The sequence below is a fragment of the Lagenorhynchus albirostris genome, chromosome 6, assembly GCF_949774975.1.
Source record: "Lagenorhynchus albirostris chromosome 6, mLagAlb1.1, whole genome shotgun sequence".
Classification (NCBI taxonomy): domain Eukaryota; kingdom Metazoa; phylum Chordata; class Mammalia; order Artiodactyla; family Delphinidae; genus Lagenorhynchus; species Lagenorhynchus albirostris.
The window spans coordinates 62,976,775-63,000,254 of NC_083100.1; the positions used below are offsets into that span (position 1 = coordinate 62,976,775).

Consider the following 23,480-nt stretch of genomic DNA (forward strand, 5'->3'; position numbering starts at 1 on the left):
TTAGAAATGTTGGTCTTTAGTTGACATCCAGAAGGTAAAAAGATTTCATTTTCTGGAGAAAAGTCAAGAAACGTAGTCAAGGCAGCAGTCCTGAATGTGAAAAAAATGTCTTCTATAATATGGAGAGAGAGAGAGAGAAAGAGAGAGAGAGAGAGAGAGAGAGATGAAAAAGCAAATAATTATTTTGCATTATTCTATGAATAAAAGTAATTATAGAAATGGTTTTCCAGAGCAAAATTGTTAATGACTATGTTTCATTTTGTCATTATTATTAACTGCTTTATGTATTGTTTTTATCCTGACAGATGACAATGATAAGAAATCAAAGTAAGTGACTACTCAACAATGCATCACATCTTCAAAATAATTTCCTAATATTCCCATAAAAGGCACAAAGCAGAAGCAATATTTTTACACACATTGCACTGCCTACAAAATGGTATATATAATCCATTCTTTTTCTCTTTAAAACATTACTATAATTTGATTTCAAAAACCTTTGGGAATATTCCTTCTGGATTAGGCCCAAATCTCCCTTGTATGTCCAGGAACACCACAGAATTCCTGACCTAAATGAGCAGAGGAAAAATTGGACAAGTATGATTTCATGGGCACAGAGAAGAAAGCCCAATTCTTCCCAAAAGCAAATAGTAGAAACCTAAAATGTAATTATTAGATGTTTCTCTTTAAGAGTTTAAATTCTCTTATAAAACAAATGCCACTTCATCATACTCGGCATGAGGGCAGGATTAAAGGAGTCCAATTTAGAAAACAAGGAGGTACCAGCTAAGTTTCTGAAATAGAGGTGGTGGAAAGGGAGAGGTTGAAGGTATTTAAGACATTTTAAGTAATTCATGGCAGAGGGAGGTGGTAGTTGTGGTAACATTAGCTTTGGACTTGGAAGGTAGGGTCAGCTGGGTGCAGAATAACCATTCTTTCTCACGGGGCGGGAAAGAGATGGAAGAGGTCATGGATGCTGATGAATGAGCTGCAATGAGGATGAGCAGGAAAGATGACTGAGTGCTTTGGTTTCTAGAGGATACGAACCTTTCTCCTGATAAGTGTGGTAACGTAGGATGAGAAGATGACAGTGAAAATTTGATAAAGCTGCTGAGGGGAATGGGAACAATCTGTAGAGGGATGAAGTACCGTGCTGTGGGTTGAGCTGAGGTTGGAGACCATACTCATTCATTCATTCATTCATTCATTTCACAAATATTAATTGAGGACCTACTGGGCTTAGGTGCCGAGGATATAGAAAAGCACAAAGTAGGCAAAAATCTCTGTCCTTGAGGAACTCACATGCCCTTGAAGAGCTCCCTCCCTTAATGAAGGATACATAATAAACACTATAAATAAATAAAATATATAGCATGGAAGCTAGTGATAATTTAGCACTCCCTTTCTAAGAAGAAACAAGTAAACAAGGAAATGGAGATTTGAAATGATGTAGGGGAGAGTTGAAACTTTAAAGACTTTGGCCATGGAAGGTTCCATTGAGAAGGTGACTTTGGAGAGAAGGTATGAAGGAGGTGAGGGAGTTGGCCATGCAGATATCTGAAGAAAGAGCATTTTGGTGAGAGGAAGTAGCAAGTGCAAACACCCAGAGGTGGGAACAAATTTGGCATGGACAAAAGTCAGCAAAGAGGCCAGGTGGCTCGGGTGGTGGAAATTGGCGTGAAGTAGGAGAAAACAAGGTCAGAGAGTCAACTGGCCAGACCACGGAGGGCTGTGGATGTGTCAGCAAGGATCTGTGATTCTACTCTGAGCTGGAAGGGAAGCTTAGGGCAGCCAAGTGCTAAGCACAGCATGTGCAGCACCTTTCAGATGGTGGAGAGGTTGTCTCTAGCAGGCCCAGCAGCCTGGCTTCAGGAAGAGATGGGGGAACAGCTAGCTGAATGCAGAGGTGGGGTTTCCAAGGATGGATTTGGGGAAAAGGATTGAGGATGATGGTGAAAGTGTGGTCCAAATGGCCAGCAGTGGGACTTAGGATGCCTGAGTAAGGAAGCAACATCTTGATGGGGTTTAGTGATTGTAAGTAAATGGAGACTTTAAAGGACTGCGGGTCTCAACTGAGATGACAAATAGGTATAGAAGGAGGAAGGAAGTGAGAAAACAAGATGCATGCTCAGTCCCAAAGAGCCGATAGAGTAGACTAGTTCCTGGTGAAAACAAGACCTGGGGTATATTCGTGAATGGATGACTCAGGTGAAGTGGAGATCCCTGGAGTTGAAAAGTTCAAGGATGGGTTGAGTACAATTTTATGAGCAATAAAATGAATAAGAAATAATAAGTAAATATGAGTTTATGGGAAGTATGGGAGTTTTTTTTGAATTTTTTGTCATATTTAATGTAGTTGTAAAATTTTTAAGTGCGAGAAAGAAGCTATAAATCAGATAATCCAACCACCTCAACTTATAGGGAAATGTAGGTAGAAAGAGGCCGAGGTTCAAAGCTGAGGTCCAATAGTTATTTGCTACTGTAACAGGGAGTACAGAGTGCTTTTAATTTTCTCTTAGCACCTCTCAGAAAGACCTCAGTGAATCTCTACTGAACAAGAGATACAGCTATACTGAAATCTCTAGAAGAGGTAAATCTGAAAGTAATAGCCAGTTTAAAATTTTTTTTATTTTATATTGGAGTATAGTTGATTAACAATGCTGTGCTAGTTTCACAACCAAGTGATTCAGCTATACTTATAAATGTATCTATTCCTTTTCAAATTCTTTTCCCACTTAGGCCATTACAGAATATTGAGCAGAATTCCCTGTGCTATACAGTAGGTCATTGTTGGTAGTTTTTGTTTTAGTTTTTTAAAAATAAATTTATTTATTTATTTTTGGCTGCGTTGGGTCTTCGTTGCAGTGCACGGGCTTCTCATTATGGTGGCTTCTCTTGTTGTGGAGCACAGGGTCTCAGCTCGCGGGCTTCAGTAGCTGTGGCTCTAAGGCTCTAGAGTGCAGGCTCAGTAGTTGTGGCACGTGGGCTCAGTAGTTGTGGCTCACAGGCTCTAGAGCGCAGGCTCAGTAGTTGTGGTGCATGGGCTTAGTTGCTCCGCGGCATGTGGGATCTTCCCGGACCAGGGCTCGAACCCATGTCTCCCGCATTGGCAGGCGGATTCTTAACCACTGGGCCACCAGGGAAGACCCCTGGTTAGTTTTTAAGATACCAGTTTTGGAAAGAATTTCACAGCTAGTGAGGGCTTTCTTTCTTACTAAAGAATGACTCATAAAATCACCATATAGGAAGAATTTCTCATTGTTTTGGAAAGGATGGTCTTTAAACCCCTGTGTTTTCCTCCTCAGGTTAGAAGATAAGAAGAAGAAAGGTGGCAGCAGTCAAATTGGCTTCTTTCAATTGGTAATAAAGCTGTGCTGATTTATGGCACAGGTTTTGCCACTGTGAGTTGTTCAAGTGGTGGAGGAAATGTTATAGTCACATTGGCAGGTTTTTTAACTACAATGATCACTTTTTCAGTCATAAACTGTCTACGTGATAACATGTTGAATAGCAATTAGAAATTTATTGCTGATTAAACACACAAATTCTATCTGGTAGATCATAAAAGTGTTGTAGAAGATAATCTCTAAGCCCCTAATTATCATTTTAGTAAGGAAAATTATCATAGTAATCACGTCATGTATACTTATTCTTATGACGTCTTTAGAAATTCCATAGTGTAGGTATTTTTCTCAAATTTGCAGAGTAGAGGCATTTCTGGGCACAAACAGGCACTCTTCATTGTCAGTATCAGTTCTGGGAGCCAATTTATACAATTGCTGAATAACCCACACAGAATATCTACATGGCAATAGCATCTGTGCCAGTGATTGTTTCCCCCTTAAGCTGGGAGTGAATATCTAAGAACTAAAGTCAGCTCCTGAGATAAAGAGAATGAATTAAGAGACTAGGAAAGAGATAACATGAACTAACAATGTAAGAGTCTAATGATTTAGATAATTGACATACCGTTTATTTCAATATTAGTGAGAACTCTACCTTTCAATTAAGATGATTCCCTTAAGACTTGGTGTTGAATACTATTTATCAGAATCTAGTAACTAAAATTAAATAGTCCTCCTACCTCTCCTGCTTTTCACCCATAGATGATCTCTGAATCCTTTGTTTTTCAAGTTTCGATTTTCTTCAAAGACTGACATTTGGCTGATGTCTGTGGGAAGTTTATGTGCATTTCTCCATGGAGTAGCCTATCCAGGCGTGCTACTGATTTTTGGCACAATGACAGATGTTTCTATTGAGTATGACATGGAATTACAAGAACTCAAGATCCCTGGAAAAGCATGTGTGAATAACACGATAGTATGGACCAACAGCTCCCTCTACCAGAACGTGACAAATGGAACGCGCTGTGGGTAGGCTGCTATTTTTTACTTTTCACTTTTTTGGCTTGTATCTTAGATTGTAATTCAAAATGTGTGAAGAGAACCTGATGGACTGAGCTGGAGTGGTGTCTAACACAGAGCAAAAAGAAACATAAATTTACCCTTATTTCTATAAATTACTCTGCCCTGAAGTTCTTCCTGTCCTACCGGATTTTTAAAGCTTAATAACAACAACAGCAAAACCCAGAACTGGAAATTGCTCATTAAATACATCACCCAGATTTCACCACTTTGTAGACCACAGGCTTGAGGATGACACTACCAATACTTGATGCAGTTGGAGGATGACCCATGAATTTTACTTGAGTCCTTGTCATGTCTCATATCCAAGACTTCCTTTTTCCTCTTTCCTGTTTCCTCCTCCCTCCCTCCCTCTTTTCTTCCTTCCTTCCTTCCTTCCATCCTTCCATCCTTCCTTTCTTCCTTTCTTTCTTTCTTTCTTTCTTTCTTTTCCTTCCTTCCTTCCTTCCTTCCTTCCTTCCTTCCTTCCTCCCTCCCTCCCTCCCTCCCTCCCTCCCTCCCTCCCTCCCTTCCTCCCTCCCTCCCTCCCTCCCTCCCTCCCTCCCTCCCTCCCTTCCTTCCTCCCTCCCTCCCTCCCTCCCTCCCTCCCTCCCTCCCTTCCTTCCTTCCTTCCTTCCTTCCTTCCTTCCTCTCCTCCCTTCCTTCCTTCCTCCCTCCCTTCCTTCCTTCCTTCCTTCCTTCCTTCCTTCCTTCCTTTCTTCCTTCCTTCCTTCCTTTCTTCCTTCCTTCCTTCCTTCCTTCCTTCCTTCCTTCCTCTCCTCCCTTCCTTCCTTCCTCCCTCCCTTCCTCCCTCCCTCCCTCCCTTCCTTCCTTCCTTCCTTCCTCCCTTCCTTCCTTCCTTCCTTCCTTCCTTCCTCCCTTCCTTCCTTCCTTCCTTCCTTCCTTCCTTCCTCCCTCCCTCCCTCCCTCCCTTCCTTCCTTCCTTCCTTCCTTCCTCTCCTCCCTTCTGTTCCTCAGCTGCTGTGGCCACGCCAGATGACTCACTTGATCCCCAGCCTTCTCTCTGCAATGGGAATTTCATCATTCCTGTGCTCTAGGACTTGGAATAGGGGCGGTTGGTCTCAGTTAGCAGTTGAGTTTCTGTGGAAGAGTGATGTGGTGCTATGAATAGAAGACAGCCATGCAGAATTAACCAGAGCTCACCATGCTCCTGTTCTGTCTGTGATAAGCCTGACAGGCTGCCTTGTAATCAGTGAGTCTGTAGTGTACACAGAGTTGATTCACTGTCATAGCATGGAATTTACAGCCTGCCTCATGCTGCCTCAGGGCCAGAACAAGCTCATTTGCACGTATGAAGCCACTCAGGTTCAAGAACCAAGGGCAGGGCACATCCTAGCTAGAAAGACACTTGGAATGGCACCCCCAAGTGAATTTATATTTTTCTCCTTCATTTAAAAATTTTTCTACAGACTTGATTCCAGATTATGACAAATCCTTCTAAATTACTGATGTTCTTCCATAATATTATTTGTTGTTAGCGTCTTTCATTCATTTACTAATTTAACCAAAATTTTTGGAACACCAATTATGTACCAGGAAAATGTGTAAGCATCATGGATTCAGTGGTACCTTATGAATCATGGTCCTTGTATTTGTGGAGCTTGGGTCTAGTTGGTGAGACCATAATGAAATCAACGACCATGCAAATAAGTATGTAGTTATAAACTGGTTAGCACTTGACAGGAAAGTACAGGATAACATACAATGTGCAGAATTAGACTTAACAAATAATAAGCCTACTCATAAGAAATAAATTTCCAATGTCTAAATATGTATATTTCTCTTCTAAATTTGGAAGTAACACTCAGAACAATTTGCATAAAAGAGAGACTGTCTTCAGTGACAGTATTATTATTATTATTATTATTTTGGCTGTACCACGTGGCTTGCAGGATCTTAGTTCCCCAACCAGGGATCGAACCCGAGCCCTCAGCAGTGAAAGCGCAGAGTTCTAACCACTGGACAGCCAGGGAATTCCTAATGACAGTCTTTTAAGTCTTTCATTTATGTTGGGGAACAGAATTGAACAATTTTTACAGAGTGGTATGACTACAAAATGTAAGCTAATCCATTTTCCCCCTTTGAAAAAAATCCATTCAGACTTATGTATGATGTAAATTGACCCCAATCATTAATAGCGCATGAAGATAAATTCTTCAAGGGAAAATTCCTGAAAGTATATCCTGTTATGTCTTAAAAATTGGAAATAAATGTTAGAGGGACCAAAATTTGAGACATATTTTGTCTCAAATGCTCATAAATATTTATTAGATGAACTAAAGAATGAATCTGCCTTTAAGTCTGCATCACTGGCATCCATTAGAAAGGAATTCACCGTGGCTACCCATTACTTTATTCATTTTTACTGGGTCCTATACTTGAGAGTGAGCAAATAATTCAGAGCAAATAGGGGTTTTCAGAAATTCCTTGGCTTTGGCTGAATTCACATGATACCAAACATGTAAATAGATATTTGATGGTGTAGACCACACCTTTCTCAGGCCTTTCCTTTACCAGGAACTCCATTGACGAGTTAAATATTTTAATCGTGAGCTATTATGGTCATTGACGTGAATACTGTTTGTGCACTTCTGAATAAATGTTTAGATTTCGTGTGGTAAGATCACTGTGAAAATGGACTTGGGTGGGACAGAAGAGAGGGAGGGGACATTTTCTTACCTGTAAGTAGTAAACATGCCTCCAAAATTACCCAACTCTTTCACAACTTTCTTTCTTGGAAAAAGTATATCATTAAAAGTACAAAGTCTCCACCTATTATAATTGGTGTGTTGGTCTTGAACTATACAAGGCAACTCAATGATTTTATCAACATAAGCATGCATGTATAATGTAGGAGCTGGATTTTCTCTTTCATTGTATTGGTTTCCACATATCAATTGTAATCCATTGGATGGAATTTTAGGCTGGAGCCTCCTTCCAAATGGCTCTTGGTGAATAAGGCTAAAAAGGATTACAGAACCTTAGGCCTCCTGAGTAGCTTCTCAGAATTTATTTGCTCAGAATAGTCAAATAATAAGGTAACAGAATGAAAGAAGAAGAAAGAAGGAAATTCTTTCTTTCTTTCTTTCTTTCTGGCTGTGTTGGGTCTTTGTTGCTGTGCGCGGGCTTTCTCTGGTTGCAGGGAGCCGGCGGCCACTCTTCGTTGCGGTGTGTGGGTTTCTCATTGCAGTGGCTTCTCTTGTTATGGAGCATGGGCCCTAGGCACATCGGCTTCAGTAGTTGTGGCACGTGGGCTCAGTAGTTGTGGCACACGAGCTCTAGAGCACAGGCTCAGTAGTTGTGGTTGCACGGGCTTAGTTGCTCCATGGCATGTGAGATCTTCCCACGCCAGGGCTCGAACCTGTGTCCCCTGCATTGGCAGGCGGATTCTTAACCACTGCGCCACGAGGGAAGCCCCATACTTTTCCTTTTTTTTTATCCAGTTAAAGTGTAGACGCTCAAATGGAGGCTACAATGTCTTGTAACTTAATTGTGGAAGTGACATACTATCATTTCTGCCATTTTCTGCTGGTCACACAGACCAGCCCTGGTATAATTTTGGTGAGGATTACACAAGAGTGTGAATACCAGGAGACAAAAACAATCAAGGGCTCCTTGGAGGCTCACTACCACAGCCATTGGGAAGTTTGTGTCCTTACCTGCCCCACATATGGATGCATCGATGCAAAAATCCAAGTCTGTACTTTCTCTTGGATTTCAGTCTATTTTCTTAGCAATGTACATTTAGCTTATGCACTCAAGTACTATTTTGAAGTTAGACACTGTAAGACAATGTACTTTGAAAAACAGCTTTATTGAGATACAATTCACATACCATAAAATTCACCCACTTAAAGTATAAAACTCAATAGTTTTTAGTATATCCATAGAGCTGTGCATTCATCACCACAATCAATTTTAGAACATTTTTATTAGCACACAACCCCCCTACCCCATATCCCTTAAATTTCACTCCCCAACTCCCCATCCCCCCTCAGCCCTAGACAACCACTAATCTACTTTCTGTCTCTGTAGATTTGCCTATTTTGGACATTTCATGAAAATGGAATCATATAATATGTGGTCCTTTGTGACTAGCTTCTTTGACTTAACCTAATGTTTCCAAGGTTCATCCACGTTGTAGCATGAATCATACTTCATTTCTTTTTATTGATGAATAATATTTCATTGTATGGATATAATACATTTATAGTATGGATATAATGAGTGGATTTATCCATTCATCAGTTGATGGACATTTGAGTTGCTTCCTCTTTTTGATTATTACAAATGATGCTGCTATGGACATTTATGTACAAGGTTTCCTGTGGACATATGTTTTCAGTTCTCTTGAGTACATACCTAGGAGTGGAATTTCTGGGTCATATGATAAATAAATGTTTAACCATTTGCAGAACTTCCAGACTGTTTTCAAAGTGGCTGTACCATTTTACATTCCCACTAACATGTGTGAGGCTTCCAATTTCTTCACATTCTTACCAGCACTTAATAGTATCTATATTTTTAAAAATTAATTAATTTATTTATTTTTGATTGCATTGGGTCTTCGTTACTGCGTGCGGGCTTTCTCTAGTTGTGTTGAGCGGGAGGCTACTCTTCGTTGCGGTGCCGAGGTTTCTCATTGCGGTGGCTTCTCTTGTTGCGGAGCATGGGCTCTAGGCGCAGTGGACTTCAGTAGCTGTGGCACGCAGGCTCTAGAGTGCAGGCTCAGTAGTTGTGGCGCATGGGCTTAGTTGCTCCGCGGCATGTGAGATCTTCCCGGACCAGGGCTCAAACCCGTGTACCCTGCACTGGCAGGCGGATTCTTAACCACTGTTCCACCAGGGAAGCCCCAGTATCTATATTTTGACTGTAGCTCCAGTAGGCTGAATAATGGCCCCCCAAAATATGTAGGATATCCCTGGAATCTGCAAATGTTACCTTGTATGGAAAAAAGAATCTATGCAGGTGTGATTAACTTAAAGATCTTGGGTTGGGGGAGAGTACACTGGATTACCCAGGTGGGCCTAAATGCAATCACTAGTATTTTTTAAAGGGACAGTTACTAAAAAGAGGCGGAGGGAGATTTGACTATAGAGAGAAAAAAAGAGGCAAGGTGACTATCAAGGAGGAGTTTGAAGTGATGTCCCAAGCTCAGGAATGCCAGTAGCTACCAGAAGCTGGAAGAGGGAAGAAACAAATTCTTCCCTAGAGCCTTTAGAGAAAGTACAACCCCGTCAGCACCTGAATTTCAACCCAGTGAAGCTGATTTCAGACCTCTGGCCTCCAGAAATGTGAGAAAGATGGAAGTATGTGTATATATCAAAGGGCAACAAGAGGAATCTTTGAATGATGAGAATATTCTGCTCTTCATTGTATCGGTGTCAACATCCTGGTTGTGATATTGTCCTATAGTTTTGCAAGATGTTACCATTGGGGGAAAACTAGATAAAGGGCATATATAATGTCTCTGTAATATTTCTCACAATTGCATTAGCCATTCTGGCAATATGCTACCCTAGTGTGTGGGTATTCTATAAAGCAACTTTACCCAGTGATAAACCATTTGTCCATAGGTCAATGTCCCATGCATTAATGAACATGGACCTTTCAACATTTTGGAAGTAGGATATGGACACACTTCTGCCAGTTTGGGTTGACACTGATATGCACTCTAAGGTGTCAATGCTACTGGGTCTACAGGGCATCAGAACCATTGAAAGGAGCGCTCCTGGTGAGGCAATGCACCTTGTCATAAAGACCTCATATCGTTGTTAAATATCTTTTACCTTTTCCCTCTAATTGTCATTTCTCTCCCCTCTTCTCTCTTCAACAAATGCGTCAGGGGAATCTTAATTTATCCAAGTAGGCATGTATCAATTTTGTTTTGTTTTTCTTTTTGTTGAAAAGAAAGACAGTCTGTGGTCCAAATAACCTGTAAACTTTACAGAATCCTTATTAGGATTTTATAACCACAAGAGCTTTCCACCATGCAGATGATGAAGTCTGATGTGCAGTCAAAGGAACCAAGTTGACGTCCCCTTTTCCTTCCTATCAGTTTTTCTGATAGGTTTGCTCTGTTGTCCCAGAAATATTCCCAAGTAGTCTTTAAAACTCTAATGACTCTAATGACTTCTTCCCAGAATCAAATAGAAGTGAGTTAACCATTCATCTCTGGGGTACCTCAGGAGTGAAAACAATCACAAACTACACATGTCCTATCCACACCCCCCAACAGTGACGTAATGTTACTGAACTTTGCTCCAGTAAATCCCACAGCTGGGTCAGTGCTCAGAGCTCTTAGTCGAGTACATTCATTCATGACTGGCAGCTGCGTTTTTCACGACAGGCACTCTAACCTCTGCTTACAGTGTCTGTAAAATAAATGCACCACAAGGAATCTAAGGAAAACTTTTTGACACATGCTCATAGTTTTCTGTTTTTGGACACCCAAATTTTATTTCACAAACAGAAACCAAGAGTATGCACTCAGTTATTTATTTAAAAAATTTTTAATTGGAGTATAGTTGCTTTACAATGTTGTGTTAGTTTCTACTGTACAGCAGAGTGAATCAGCTATACGTATACGTATATCACCTCTTTTTAGGATTTTCTTCCCATTTAGGTCACCGCAAAGCACTGGGTGGAGTTCCCCGTGCTATACAGTAGGTTCTCATCAGTTATCTATTTTATACATAGTATCAATAGCATATATATTATGCACTCATTTATACATTAGAAGTCTTTACTCATAAATACTGCATTATACAGTCTGTACAAAGATACTTAGCTTTTGTAAGGGCCTCTGATCATGGATACCTGTATACAAGTTTATGACTTTCTAGATCTTTTTCATTCTGGGGGTTCCCTTAAATCATCATGAAAGACTGGGAATGTGGTGAACACAGACATATTAGCTGGTTTGGAGATTGTCAGAGGGGTTGACCAAGGCAGTTGTTTCCCTTCCTCATTAGTATTTTGCAAGTGAAAGAAAAGTCAAGAAACATTCACTGAGTACTTACTTAATATGTAAGGTATTGTACCAGGCTTCGGGAGTGAGAGCAAGCAGCTTACCTAGTCTTTGCTGTCAAGTAGCTTGCAATTTACTAGCAAGAGAAACATGAATATACTCGATATAAATATATTCAATAAAAATATTGAATAATAGTGCAAGATGGCAATAAAATCTGCCATGGAATAATAGTTCGTTCTGAATTAAATAAATTATACTTAAATACTTGGTCTGAGTTCAGTAGAGGGAGAGAACAATTCAAGCTTGGGTCACAAAAGGAAGACCTGATAGAAAGCAGAAAGCTGGTAGACGGAGAGCATCTAGGCTAAAGATGCTACTTTCTGATTCTCTAAAGAAATGGACATCATCTAGCTTATCCCTGAGGATCGGGTATATCAACAACCCATATGTTAATTTTTTAATGATAAAATTTCTTATTTCCCGAAAGCGATTTCAGAATCATTTTTTCTCCCCTCCCTGCCCCTGCCAGTTCCAAACCCTGTGTCACAGTGTGATACTTGTAATGGGAAAATACTGTGTAGTTTTCTTGCTTTCCCACAAGTTCTTTGACAATTTAGAAATTGTCCTGGGGAGCGAGGATTCCTGGGCTCTGGTCAGCACGAAGACTGGGTTAATAAAGTGTTTTTCTCTCTCTATGGGAAGATGACACACACATTTCTCCTAGTGTTACTCTGAGAGAGGAAGGAGTTGAAAAGCTGGCTTAAGATTGCTGGACAGGTAACAGTAAGCCTCCTGATTTACAGCACACATCTCTCTACCTGTGCCTTTCCAGACACTTGTCTGGCTTTTTAGAACATTTCTCTAGCTGTGATTGCACTACCACTAATGATGAGCATGAGTGAAAGGGGCCTCAGTGGACAGAGCTCTGGGCTGCCATCTAGGGTCCCCTGTCTTCCAACAAATGCCCATGAATTATTTCACAACCCTCGCATCTCTGCCTGTAATAATGAAGGAGGTAGGCATCTTTGCTATGGTGGATACCATGAGGTCTGTTTGGGGATTTCGATTGATTGCAATTCTACACAGGTAAAACGCCTTACCCATATTTAATAGAAACATACAATATATATATATTTTAAATTCCTCTGTACTCACAAATGCAATCTTTGTTAGCTAGATCCTACCTGTGAGTCTTACCATTTTTTCCCTCTTTTGAAGGTTTCTGGACATTGAAAGTGAAATGGTCAAGTTTGCCAGTTACTATGCTGGCATCGCTGTCGCGGTACTTGTCACAGGATATATTCAAGTTAGTGACGCCTCCATTTTATTTATAGATCAGCAGCTGGGTTCAAAGACGTGACAATGAAATGCAAAGTGTGTTCTTTAAAGCTATTCAGAAGCCCCAAGGACTACAGCTTTATTTCAGGCAGACAATAGACGGTGGGGAAGGAGTCTTCCTCTCAGTTGGGGAGGAACGCTTGTCCAGAGAAATGGAGAATAGACTTTTAGCTCCAGTGTCTTGTTCTCCCCTGCCCTTCCTGCTTCATCCTCTCGTCTAAACTCAGAAATAGACAGCTGTGGGTGTGTTCATACAGGGAGAGCAAGTACGAACCTTCTTCATACCTGGAAAAAGCTGGGAGTAGGGAGTTGGAGGAAAGCAAGCTTGACTTTCTTTTTCTCTGTTTTTGCTAAAGTCACACCAAACTGCAGTCCAACCCAAGTTCTGTAAACTGAATCCATATTCTAGATTTCAGTTATGGGAGGGCTTGGAGTTAACTCTTATGAAGGAAGAAAAGTATTTCATCTTTTTCCTACTAACGTAGGAAAAATAATAAATCCCCCCTACTCTCCATTCACTTAAGAATTCCAGGAAGTTAGTGTTAGTTGTAAAGAGAAATGAGTCAATTTTCACCATTCTGGCACTGGAATTTTAATCACAGTCTTATTTTGCTTGCATGGGGGAAACTGTCAGCAAGATTCCCTGCTTATGTCATAATGTTTGTCTTACTTTCTCTGAAAATCATTGTCCAACAGCTGGAAAACAATGTATGAATGCTTATTGGAAGGCTTCTCAGGGGAAAAATTCATCAGAAGTGGCATGCAAAAGTAGTGATTTAAGAGCAATAATTTTATTTTTGGTGTGATAAGCCTTCTTTTACACATGAGGGAAGTGAAGCTTAATATGGTTAACCCTGCAAGTGGCCGAGCTGGATTCAAACCCAAGCCTCTGGCTTCCCTGTTTACAGTGGATCGGCTCAGCCCCACTTTCAGCAGATGTCAGAGCTCACACCTTAATTCCCAACAAGAAGCATATTGTGAATTACTTTTGTCCTTTTCTCAACTGTCATAGTGAAAATATTTTCTTCTGAAAAGAGAAGGAATTAATGACTATTTTTATCACAATGCTAAACATTTCTTGCTCCATTTACAGATATGCTTTTGGGTAATTGCTGCAGCTCGCCAGATACAGAAAATGAGAAAACTGTACTTTAGGAGAATAATGAGAATGGAAATAGGATGGTTCGACTGCAATTCAGTGGGAGAGCTGAATACAAGATTTTCTGAGTAAGTGGCTGGTAGGACATTTTAATGAATGTGTGATTTTTCGCTAATGAAACACTTGTTTCCAAATTAAATAACAATTGGAAACACATTTTCAGTTCTTTTGATGCATTTTGTCTCTTAAGTTGCGCTTTTATAGGGAGCATGGCTTTTTTCATAGGTTTCATGGCTTCAACGAAATGACTTTTTTTTTTTAACATCTTTATTGGAGTATAATCGCTTTACAATGGTGTGTTAGTTTCTGCTTTATAACAAAGTGAATCAGCTATACATATACATATATCCCCATATCTCCTCCCTCTTGCGTCTCCCTCCCACCCTCCCTATCCCGCCCCTCTAGGTGGTCACAAAGCACCGAGCTGATCTCCCTGTGCTATGCGGCTGCTTCCCACTAGCTATCTATTTTACGTTTGGTAGTGTATATATGTCCATGCAACTCTCTCACTTTGTCCCAGCTTATACTTCCCCCTCCCTGTATTCTCAAGTCCATTCTCTAGTGGGTCTGAGTCTTTATTTCATTCCTCAGCCTAGGTTCTTCATGACGATTATTTTTTTGTTGTTTTTTAGATTCCATATATATGTGTTAGCATACGGTATTTGTTTTTCTGTTTCTGACATACTTCACTCTGTATGACAGACTCTAGGTCCATCCACCTCAGTATGAAAAACTCAATTTCGTTTCTTTTTATGGCTAAGTAGTATTCCATTGTACATATGTGCCACATCTTCTTTATCCATTCATCTGTCGATGGATACTTAGGTTGCTTCCATGTCCTGGCTATTGTAAATAGAGCTGCAATGAAAATTTTGGTACATGACACTTTTTGAATTATGGTTTTCTCAGGGTATATGCCCAGTACTCGGATGGCTGGGTTGTATGGTAGTTCTATTTTTATTTGTACAGGACCCTCCATACTCTTCTCCATAGTGGTTCTATCAATTTACATTCCCACCAACAGTGCAAGAGGGTTCCCTTTTCTCCACACCCTCTCTAGCATTTATTGTTTGTAGATATTTTCATGATATGGCCTTTCTGACTGGTGTGAGATGATATCTCATTGTAGTTTTGATTTGAATTTCTCTAATGATTAATGATGTTGAGCATTCTTTCATGTGTTTGTTGGCAATCTGTATATCTTCTTTGGAGAAATGTCTATTTAGATCTTCTGACCATTTTTGGATTGTGTTGTTTGTTTTTTGATATTGAGCTGCATGAGCTGCTTGTAAATTTTGGAGATGAATCCTTTGTCAGTTGCTTCATTTGCAAATATTTTCTGCCATTCTGAGGGTTGTCTTTTCGTCTGGTTTATGGTTTTCTTTGCTCTGCAAAAGCTTTGAAGTTTCATTAGATCCCATTTGCTTATTTTTGTTTTTATTTCCATTACTCTAGGAGGTGGGTCAAAAAGGATCTTGCTGTGATTTATGTCATAGAGTGTTCTGCCTATGTTTTCCTCTAAGAGTTTGATAGTGTCTGGCCTTACACTTAGGTCTTTAATCCATTTTGAGTTTATTTTTGTGTATGGTGTTAGGGAGTGATCTAATCTCATACTTTTACATGTACCTGTCCAGTTTTCCCAGCACCACTTCTTGAAGAGGCTGTCCTTTCTCCACTGTACATTCCTGCCTCCTTTATCAAAGATAAGGTGACCATATGTGCGTGGGTTTATCTCTGGGCTTTCTATCCTGTTGCATTGATCTATATTTCTGTTTTTGTGCCAGTACCATACTGTCTTGATTACTGTAGCTTTGTAGTATAGTCTGAAGTCAGGGAGCCTGATTCCTCCAACTCTGTTTTTCTTTCTCAAGATTGCTTTGGCTATTCGGGGTCTTCTGTGTTTCCATACAAATTGTGAAATTTTTTATTCTAGTTCTGTGAAAAATGCCAGTGGTAGCTTGATAGGTATTGCATTGAATCTGTAGATTGCTTTGGGTAGTAGAATTCATTTTCACATTGTTGATTCTTCCAATCCAAGAACATGGTATATCTCTCCATCTATTTGTATCATCTTTAATTTCTTTCATCAGTGTCTTATCATTTTCTGCATACAGGTCTTTTGTCTCCTTAGGTAGGTTTATTCCTAGATATTTTATTCTCTTTGTTGCAATGGTAAAAGGGAGTGTTTTCTTAATTTCACTTTCAGATTTTTCATCATTAGTGTATAGGAATGCAAGAGATTTCTGTGCATTAATTTTGTATCCTGCTACTTTACCAACTTCATTGATTAGCTCTAGTAGTTTTCTGGTAGCATCTTTAGGATTCTCTATGTATAGTATCACGTCATCTGCAAACAGTGACAGCTTTACTTCTTCTTTTCTGATTTGGATTCCTTTTATTTCTTTTTTTTTCTCTGATTGCTGTGGCTAAAACTTCCAAAACTATGTTGAATAGTAATGGTGAGAATGGGCAACCTTGTCTTGTTCCTGATCTTAGTGGAAATGGTTTCAGGTTTTCACCACTGAGGATGATGTTGGCTGTGGGTTTGTCACGTATGGCCTTTATTATATTGAGGTAAGAAGTTCCCTCTATACCTACTTTCTGGAGAGTTTTTATCATAAATGGCTGTTGAATTTTGTCGAAAGCTTTCTCTGCATCTGTTGAGATGATCCTATGGTTTTTCTCCTTCAGCTTGTTAGTATGGTGTATCACATTGATTGATTTGCATACACTGAAGAATCCTTGCATTCCTGGGATAAACCCCACTTGATCACGGTGTATGATCCTTTTAATGTGCTGTTGGATTCTGTTTGCTAGTATTTTGTTGAGGATCTTTGCATCTATGTTCATCAGTGATATTGGCCTGTAGTTTTCTTTTTTTTGGCATCTTTGTCTGGTTTTGGTATCAGGGTGATGGTGGCCTCGTAGAATGAGTTTGGGAGTGTTCCTCCCTCTGCTATATTTTGGAAGAGTTTGGGAAGGATAGGTGTTAGCTCTTCTCTAAATGTTTGATAGAATTCCCCTGTGAAGCCACCTGGTCCTGGGCTTTTGTTTGTTGGAAGATTTTTAATCACAGTTTCAATTACAGTGCTTGTCATTGGTCTGTTCCTATTTTCTATTTCTTCCTGGTTCAGTCTCAGAAGGTTGTGCATTTCTAAGAATTTGTCCATTTCTTCCAGGTTGTCCATTTTATTGGCATAGAGTTGCTTGTAGTAATCTGTCATGATCCTTTGTATTTCTGCAGTGTCAGTTGTTACTTCTCCTTTTTCATTTCTAATTCTATTCATTTGAGTCTTCTCCCTTTTTTTCTTGATGAGTCTGGCTAATGGTTTATCAATTTTGTTTATCTTCTCAAAAACCAGCTTTTAGTTTTATTGATCTTTGCTATTGTTTCCTTCATTTCTTTTTCATTTATTTCTGATCTGATCTTCATGATCTCTTTCCTTCTGCTAACTTTGGGGTTTTTTTGTTCTTCTTTCTCTAATTGCTTTAGGTGTAACGTTAGGTTGTTTATTTGAGATGTTTCTTGTTTCCTAAGATAGGACTGTATTGCTATAAACTTCCCTTATAGAACTGCTTTTGCTGCATCCCATAGGTTGTGGGTCGTCGTGTTTTCATTGTCATTTGTTTCTAGGTATTTTTTGATTTCCTCTTTGAGTTCTTCAGTGATCTGTTGGTTATTAAGTAGTGTATTGTTTAGCCTCCATTTGTATTTTTTACAGATTTTTTCCTGTAATTGATATCTAGTCTCATAGCGTTATGGTCAGAAAAGATACTTGATACGATTTCAATTTTCTTAAATTTACCAAGGCTTGATTTGTGACCCAAGATACGATCTATCCTAGAGAATGTTCCATGAGCACTTGAGCAGAATGTGTATTCTGTTGTTTTGGGATGTAATATCCTATAAATATCAATTAAGTCGATGTTGTTTAATGTATCATTTAAAGCTTGTGTTTCCTTATTTATTTCCATTTTGGATGATCTGTCCATTGATGAAAGTGGGGTGTTAAAGTCCCCTACTATGATTGTGTTACTGTGGATTTCCCCTTTTATGGCTGTTAGTATTTGTCTTATATATTGAGGTGCTCCTATGTTGGGTGCATAAATATTTACAGTTGTTATAACTTCTTGGATTCATCCCTTGATCATTATGTAGTGTCCTTCTTTGTCTCTTGTAATAGTCTTTATTTAAAGTCTATTTTGTTTTGCTATGAGAATTGCTACTCCAGCTTTCTTTTGATTTCCATTTGCATGGAATATCTTTCTCCATACCCTCACTTTCATTCGTATGTGTCCCTAGGTCTGAACTGGGTCTCTTGTAGACAGTATATATATGGGTCTTGTTTTTGTATCCATTCAGCCAATCTATGTCTTTTGGTTGGAGCATTTAATCCATTGACATTTAAGGTAATTATCGATATGTATGTTCCTATTCCCATTTTCTTAATTGTTTTGGATTTGTTATTGTAGGTCTTTTCCTTCTCTTGTGTTTCCTGTCTAGAGAAATTCCTTTAGCATTTGTTGTAAAGCTGGTTTGGTGGTGCTGAGTTCTCTTAGCTTTTGCTTGTCTGTAAAGGTTTTAATTTCTCCATCGAATCTGAATGAGATCCTTGCTGGGTAGAGTTATCTTGGTTGTAGGTTTTTTTCCTTCATCACTTTAAATATGTCCTGCCACACCCTTCTGGCTTGCAGGGTTTCTGCTGAAAAATCAGCTGTTAACCTTATGGGGATTCCCTTGTGTGTTATTTGTTGTTTTTCCCTTGCTGCTTTTAATACTTTTTCTTTGTATTTAATTTTTGATAGTTTGATTAATATATGTCTTGGTGTGTTTCTCCTTTGATTTATCCTGTATGGGACTCTCTGTGCTTCCTGGACTTGATTAACTATTTCCTTTCCCATATTGGGGAAGTTTTCAACTATAATCTCTTCAAATATTTTCTCAGTCCCTTTCTTTTTCTCTTCCTCTTCTGGGACCCCTATAATTCGAATGTTGGTGCGTTTAATGTTGTCTCAGAGGTCTCTGTGACTGTCCTCAATTCTTTTCATTCTTGTTTCTTTATTCTGCTCTGAGGTAGTTATTTCCACTATTTTATCTTCCAGGTCACTTATCCATTCTTCTGCCTCAGTTATTCTGCTATTGATCCCATTTAGAGTATTTTTAATTTCATTTATTGTGTTGTTCATCATTGTTTCTTTGCTCTTTATTTCTTCTAGTTCCTTGTTAAACATTTCTTGTATTTTTACCATTCTGTTTCCAAGATTTTGGATCATCTTTCCTATCATTGTTCTGAATTCTTTTTCAGGTAGACTGACTATTTCCTCTTCATTTGTTAGGTCTGGTGTGTTTTTGCCTTACTCCTTCATCTGCTGTGTGTTTCATTGTCTTCTCATTTTGCTTAACTTACTGTGTTTGGAGTCTCCTTTTCACAGGCTGCAGGTTCGTAGTTCCCCTTGTTTTTGGTGTCTGTCCCCAGTGGCTAAGGTTGGTTCAGTGGGTTGTGTAGGCTTCCTGGTGGAGGGGACTGTTGTCTGTGTTCTGGTGGATGAGGCTGGATCTTCTCTTTCTGGTGGGCAGGTCCACGTCTGGTGGTGTGTTTTGGGGTGTCTGTGGATGATTTTAGGCAGCCTCTGTGCTAATGGATGGTGTTGTGTTCCTGTCTTGCTAGTTGTTTGGCACAGAGCATCCAGCACTGTAGCTTGCTGGTCGTTGAGTGAAGCTGGGTCTTGGCGTTGAGATGGAGATCTCTGGGAGATTTTGGCCGTTTGATATTATGTGGAGTTGGAAGGTCTCTTGTGGACCAGCGTCCTGAATTTGGCTCTCCCACCTCAGAGGCACAGCCCTGACGCCTGGCTAGAGCACCAAGAGCCTGTCATCCACACGGAAAAAGAGAAAAAGGGAAAAAAATAATTATATATATATACATATATATTTATATATATATATATATTTATATGTATATTGTTGCTACCAAAGTCCACCTCCTCAATTTGGGATGATTCGTTGTCTATTCAGGTATTCCAGAGATGCAGGGTACATCAAGTTGATGTGGAGATTTATTCCGCTGCTACTGGGGCTGCTGGAAGGGATTTCCCTTTCTCTTCTTTGTTCGCACAGCTCCTGGGTTTCAGCTTTGGATTTGGCCTCACCTATGCGTGTAGGTCGCCTGAGGGCATTTGTTCTTCGCTCAGAAAGGACGGGGTTAAAGGAGCAGCTGATTCGGGCCTCTAGGTCACTCAGGCCGGGGGGGGGGGGGGGGGGGGAGGGAGGGGCACGGATGCCGGGTGAGCCTGCGGCGGCAGAGGCCAGCGTGACGTAGCGCCGGCGTGATGTTGCGCCGGCGTGACGTTGCACCAGCCTTAGACGCGCCGTGCGTTCTTCCGGGAGAGTTGTCCCTGGACCCCGGGACCCTGGCAGTGGCGGGCTGCACAGGCTCCCGGGAGGGGTGTGGATAGTGACCTGTGCTTGCACACAGGCTTCTTGGTGGCGGCAGCAGCAGCCTTAGCGTCTCATGCCCGTCTCTGGGGTCCGCGCTCTTAGCCGCGGTTCGCGCCCGTCTCTGCAGCTCCTTTAAGCAGCGCTCTTAATCCCCTCTCCTCGCGCACCGGGAAACAAAGAAGCAAGAAAAAGTCTCTTGCCTCTTAGGCAGGTCCAGACTTTTTCCCGGACTCCCTCCCGGCTAGCCGTGGCGCACTGGCCCCTTCGGGCTGTGTTCACGCCGCCAGTCCTCTCCCTGCGCTCCGACTGAAGCCCGAGCCTCAGCTCCCAGCCCCGCCCGCCCCGGCGGTGAGCAGACAAGCCCCTCGGGCTGGTGAGTGCCGGTCGGCTCCGATTCTCTGTGCAGGAATTTCTCCGCTTTGCCCTCCGCACCCCTGTTGCTGTGCTCTCCTCCGCGGCTCCGAAGCTCCCCCCTCCGCCACCCGCAGTCTCCACCCACGAAGCGGCCTCCTAGTGTGTGGAAACTTTTCCTCCTTCATGGCTCCCTCCCACTGGTGCAGGCCCCGTCCCTATCCTTTTGTCTCTGTTTTTTCTTTTGCCCTACCCAGGTACGTGGGGAGTTTCTTGCCTTTCGGGAGGTCTGAGGTCTTCTGCCAGCGTTCAGTGGGTGTTCTGTAGGAGTTGTTCCACATGTAGATGTATTTCTGATGTATTTGTGGGGAGGAAGGTGATCTCCGCGTCTTACTCTTCCGCCATCTTGAAGCTCCTCTAAAATGACTTAAAAATTGAAAGTCAGGATACTATAATTTGGTTTGTAGGTCCTGGACTAAAGTACTAGAAATGAAGTATTATAGAAGAGAGTTTAAGGATGTAGGATTATTTGATCTCGAAAGAAGAAATTGAGGGATGTCACAATCAATGTACCCATAAGGAAAACGATATGATTAGAAAGAATTATCTTGCTTTGCCTATTGACATAATTTCCGCATATAATGACAAAAAAAAATTCAAAATAGTTTGAGAAAGATTCAAACTGAAAAACTAGATTTAAATCCAGTTTACACCTAAATACTAGTTTGGGTCATTAATAGTGCCCCCCCCCCACATAATTTGTGAATGAGCTCTGAGTAATGAGAACCGTTGAACCGTGTTGAATTTAAGTTTGAGGTCCCATGAAAGACAGTTAGTGTGTAGTGTAGTGAAGCTAAAAGCAGACTGAATGTTGGGGCCCCTACCGGTCAGCACTCTTTCTGCCCTTTACTTACTTTGACCTTGAACAGATACTTAACCTTGCTAGAATACAGTTGTGTAATCTCTCTGTAATGTCCAAGGTCCTTTTTTGCTATCAACTCCAGAGCCTTGTTTACTCCATCTGGACCAGAGATTATGGGAATGTTTCCAGGAATATGAATTTAATGTAATGATAGTCAACCAATACTCTGGAGCACTTACCCTATGCAAGGCATAAAGATATACCACAGAGCTCCTGATCTCAAGGAACTTACAGCCTAGTAGGAGGGATAAAGGGTTCAAGCAAATAATCAGAGCTAACATACATTGATTGTTTACTATATGCTAGGCATTGGTCTACATATTGGGTTGGCCAAAATGTTTGTTCGGATTTTCCATATGTTACAGAAAAACCCGAACGAACTTTTGGGCCAACCCAATACTTTACGTGTATTAACTAATCCTCACTGCTACCGACTGAGGTAGGTTCTGTTTTTATCCGCATTTTATAGATGAGGAAACTGAGACACAGAAAGGCCAAGTAACTTGCCCAAGAACAGCTTGTGTTTAAATTCAGAGTCTGGCTCCAGAGTCTGTGCTGTTAACCACAATTCTATACTGCGTATAAGCAGAAAGCAATAATTACATACACATACATATACACATGTATACAGATTAATTACATTGCTATGGTAACACAGGAAAGAAGTTATTACTTCTCCCTGGGGGATTATATAAATTTTTATGAAATAGGTGGTATGTGAGTAGAACCTTGAGGCTGAAAAGATTTAGCAGGTATAAAGGAAAGAAGGGCTGTTTAGGACAAACCAAGGATATTAGCTTTAAGAAAGAAAGGGACAAATAAGAGGATTTCCAAAAGTCTTTGCCTATGTTGAATGAACACCAGTCAGGAAAACTGGATTAAGGACACACTCCCTTGGCTGTGAGGAGAGAGGCTTGCTGCCCTCCCAAGGTGCAGCAAAATTTCCAAGATGTGAGAAGCTATTAAGTTTCCCAAGGGCAATGGGGTACAGAAATAGGAGTGTTTAGAAAGGAAAGATTGTACTTTCTCAGCAAGATATTGAATTGACCAAATTCAGTTTTAGTGACCAAAGCCTCTCTTGTTTCTAGTGATATTAACAAAATCAATGATGCCATTGCCGACCAGATGGCCATTTTCATTCAGCGCATGACCACGAGCGTCTGTGGGTTCCTGCTGGGATTTTACCGGGGTTGGAAACTGACCTTGGTTATTATCTCTGTCAGCCCTCTCATTGGGATTGGAGCAGCCGTCATTGGTCTGGTAAGAATGTCTTCTCACTTCTCTCCATGGGAAGACTTTTGCACTGAGAAACAGCCAAAAATGGGAAGCTTGATTCCCTTCTCCTGAGTATGTTTAGTCAACATCATTATCACCATTTTGATTTATTTTGTTTGATTATTACTCAGTATCAAATAACATTCCATTATTAGATTAGGGATTAATAATATTTTAATAACACAAATATTATTGTATTAATAACAATAACAACTACATTAATTGAATATTTACTATTTTGCCAGGCAGTATTAGGAGGCTCAAGGACATGATCTCTAATTTTACAACAATCTTATAAAGTATTAATGCCATTTTAAATATAAGAAATGGAGGTTCAGAGAGGTAAAGGGACTTGTCTGGAACTGCACAGCCAGTGAATGACAGAATAGGATTCAAATTCAAGGAAGCCTGATTCTAAATCCCCACTCACTCTGCAGTGTGCCTGTGGCTTCCCGTGGTCTCCCAAGTTCAGTGCTTCCCTCAGAAAGGCCCAACAAATAAAAGAGATTTCTGCAATTACACTGTGTTCTCCATCCATCTGATCAGTTTCAGAGAGAGGGTTATCTGACCCATTCAGAGAAGTACCCCAGTCACAGTTT

General features: G+C 40.5%; 1 protein-coding gene across 3 annotated transcripts in view; it reads left to right on the plus strand.

Annotated features, from left to right (window-relative positions):
* Positions 1-23,480, plus strand: part of ABCB11 (ATP binding cassette subfamily B member 11) — an 82,318-nt gene that overhangs the window by 1,284 nt on the left and 57,554 nt on the right. For all 3 annotated transcript variants that reach the window (XM_060151454.1, XM_060151456.1, XM_060151455.1), the window contains exons 2-7: positions 306-327; positions 3,306-3,360; positions 4,135-4,373; positions 12,616-12,703; positions 13,829-13,962; positions 22,695-22,866. In XM_060151454.1, the coding sequence (XP_060007437.1) occupies positions 306-327; positions 3,306-3,360; positions 4,135-4,373; positions 12,616-12,703; positions 13,829-13,962; positions 22,695-22,866 (710 nt within the window). The remainder of the gene's footprint in view (positions 1-305; positions 328-3,305; positions 3,361-4,134; positions 4,374-12,615; positions 12,704-13,828; positions 13,963-22,694; positions 22,867-23,480) is intronic.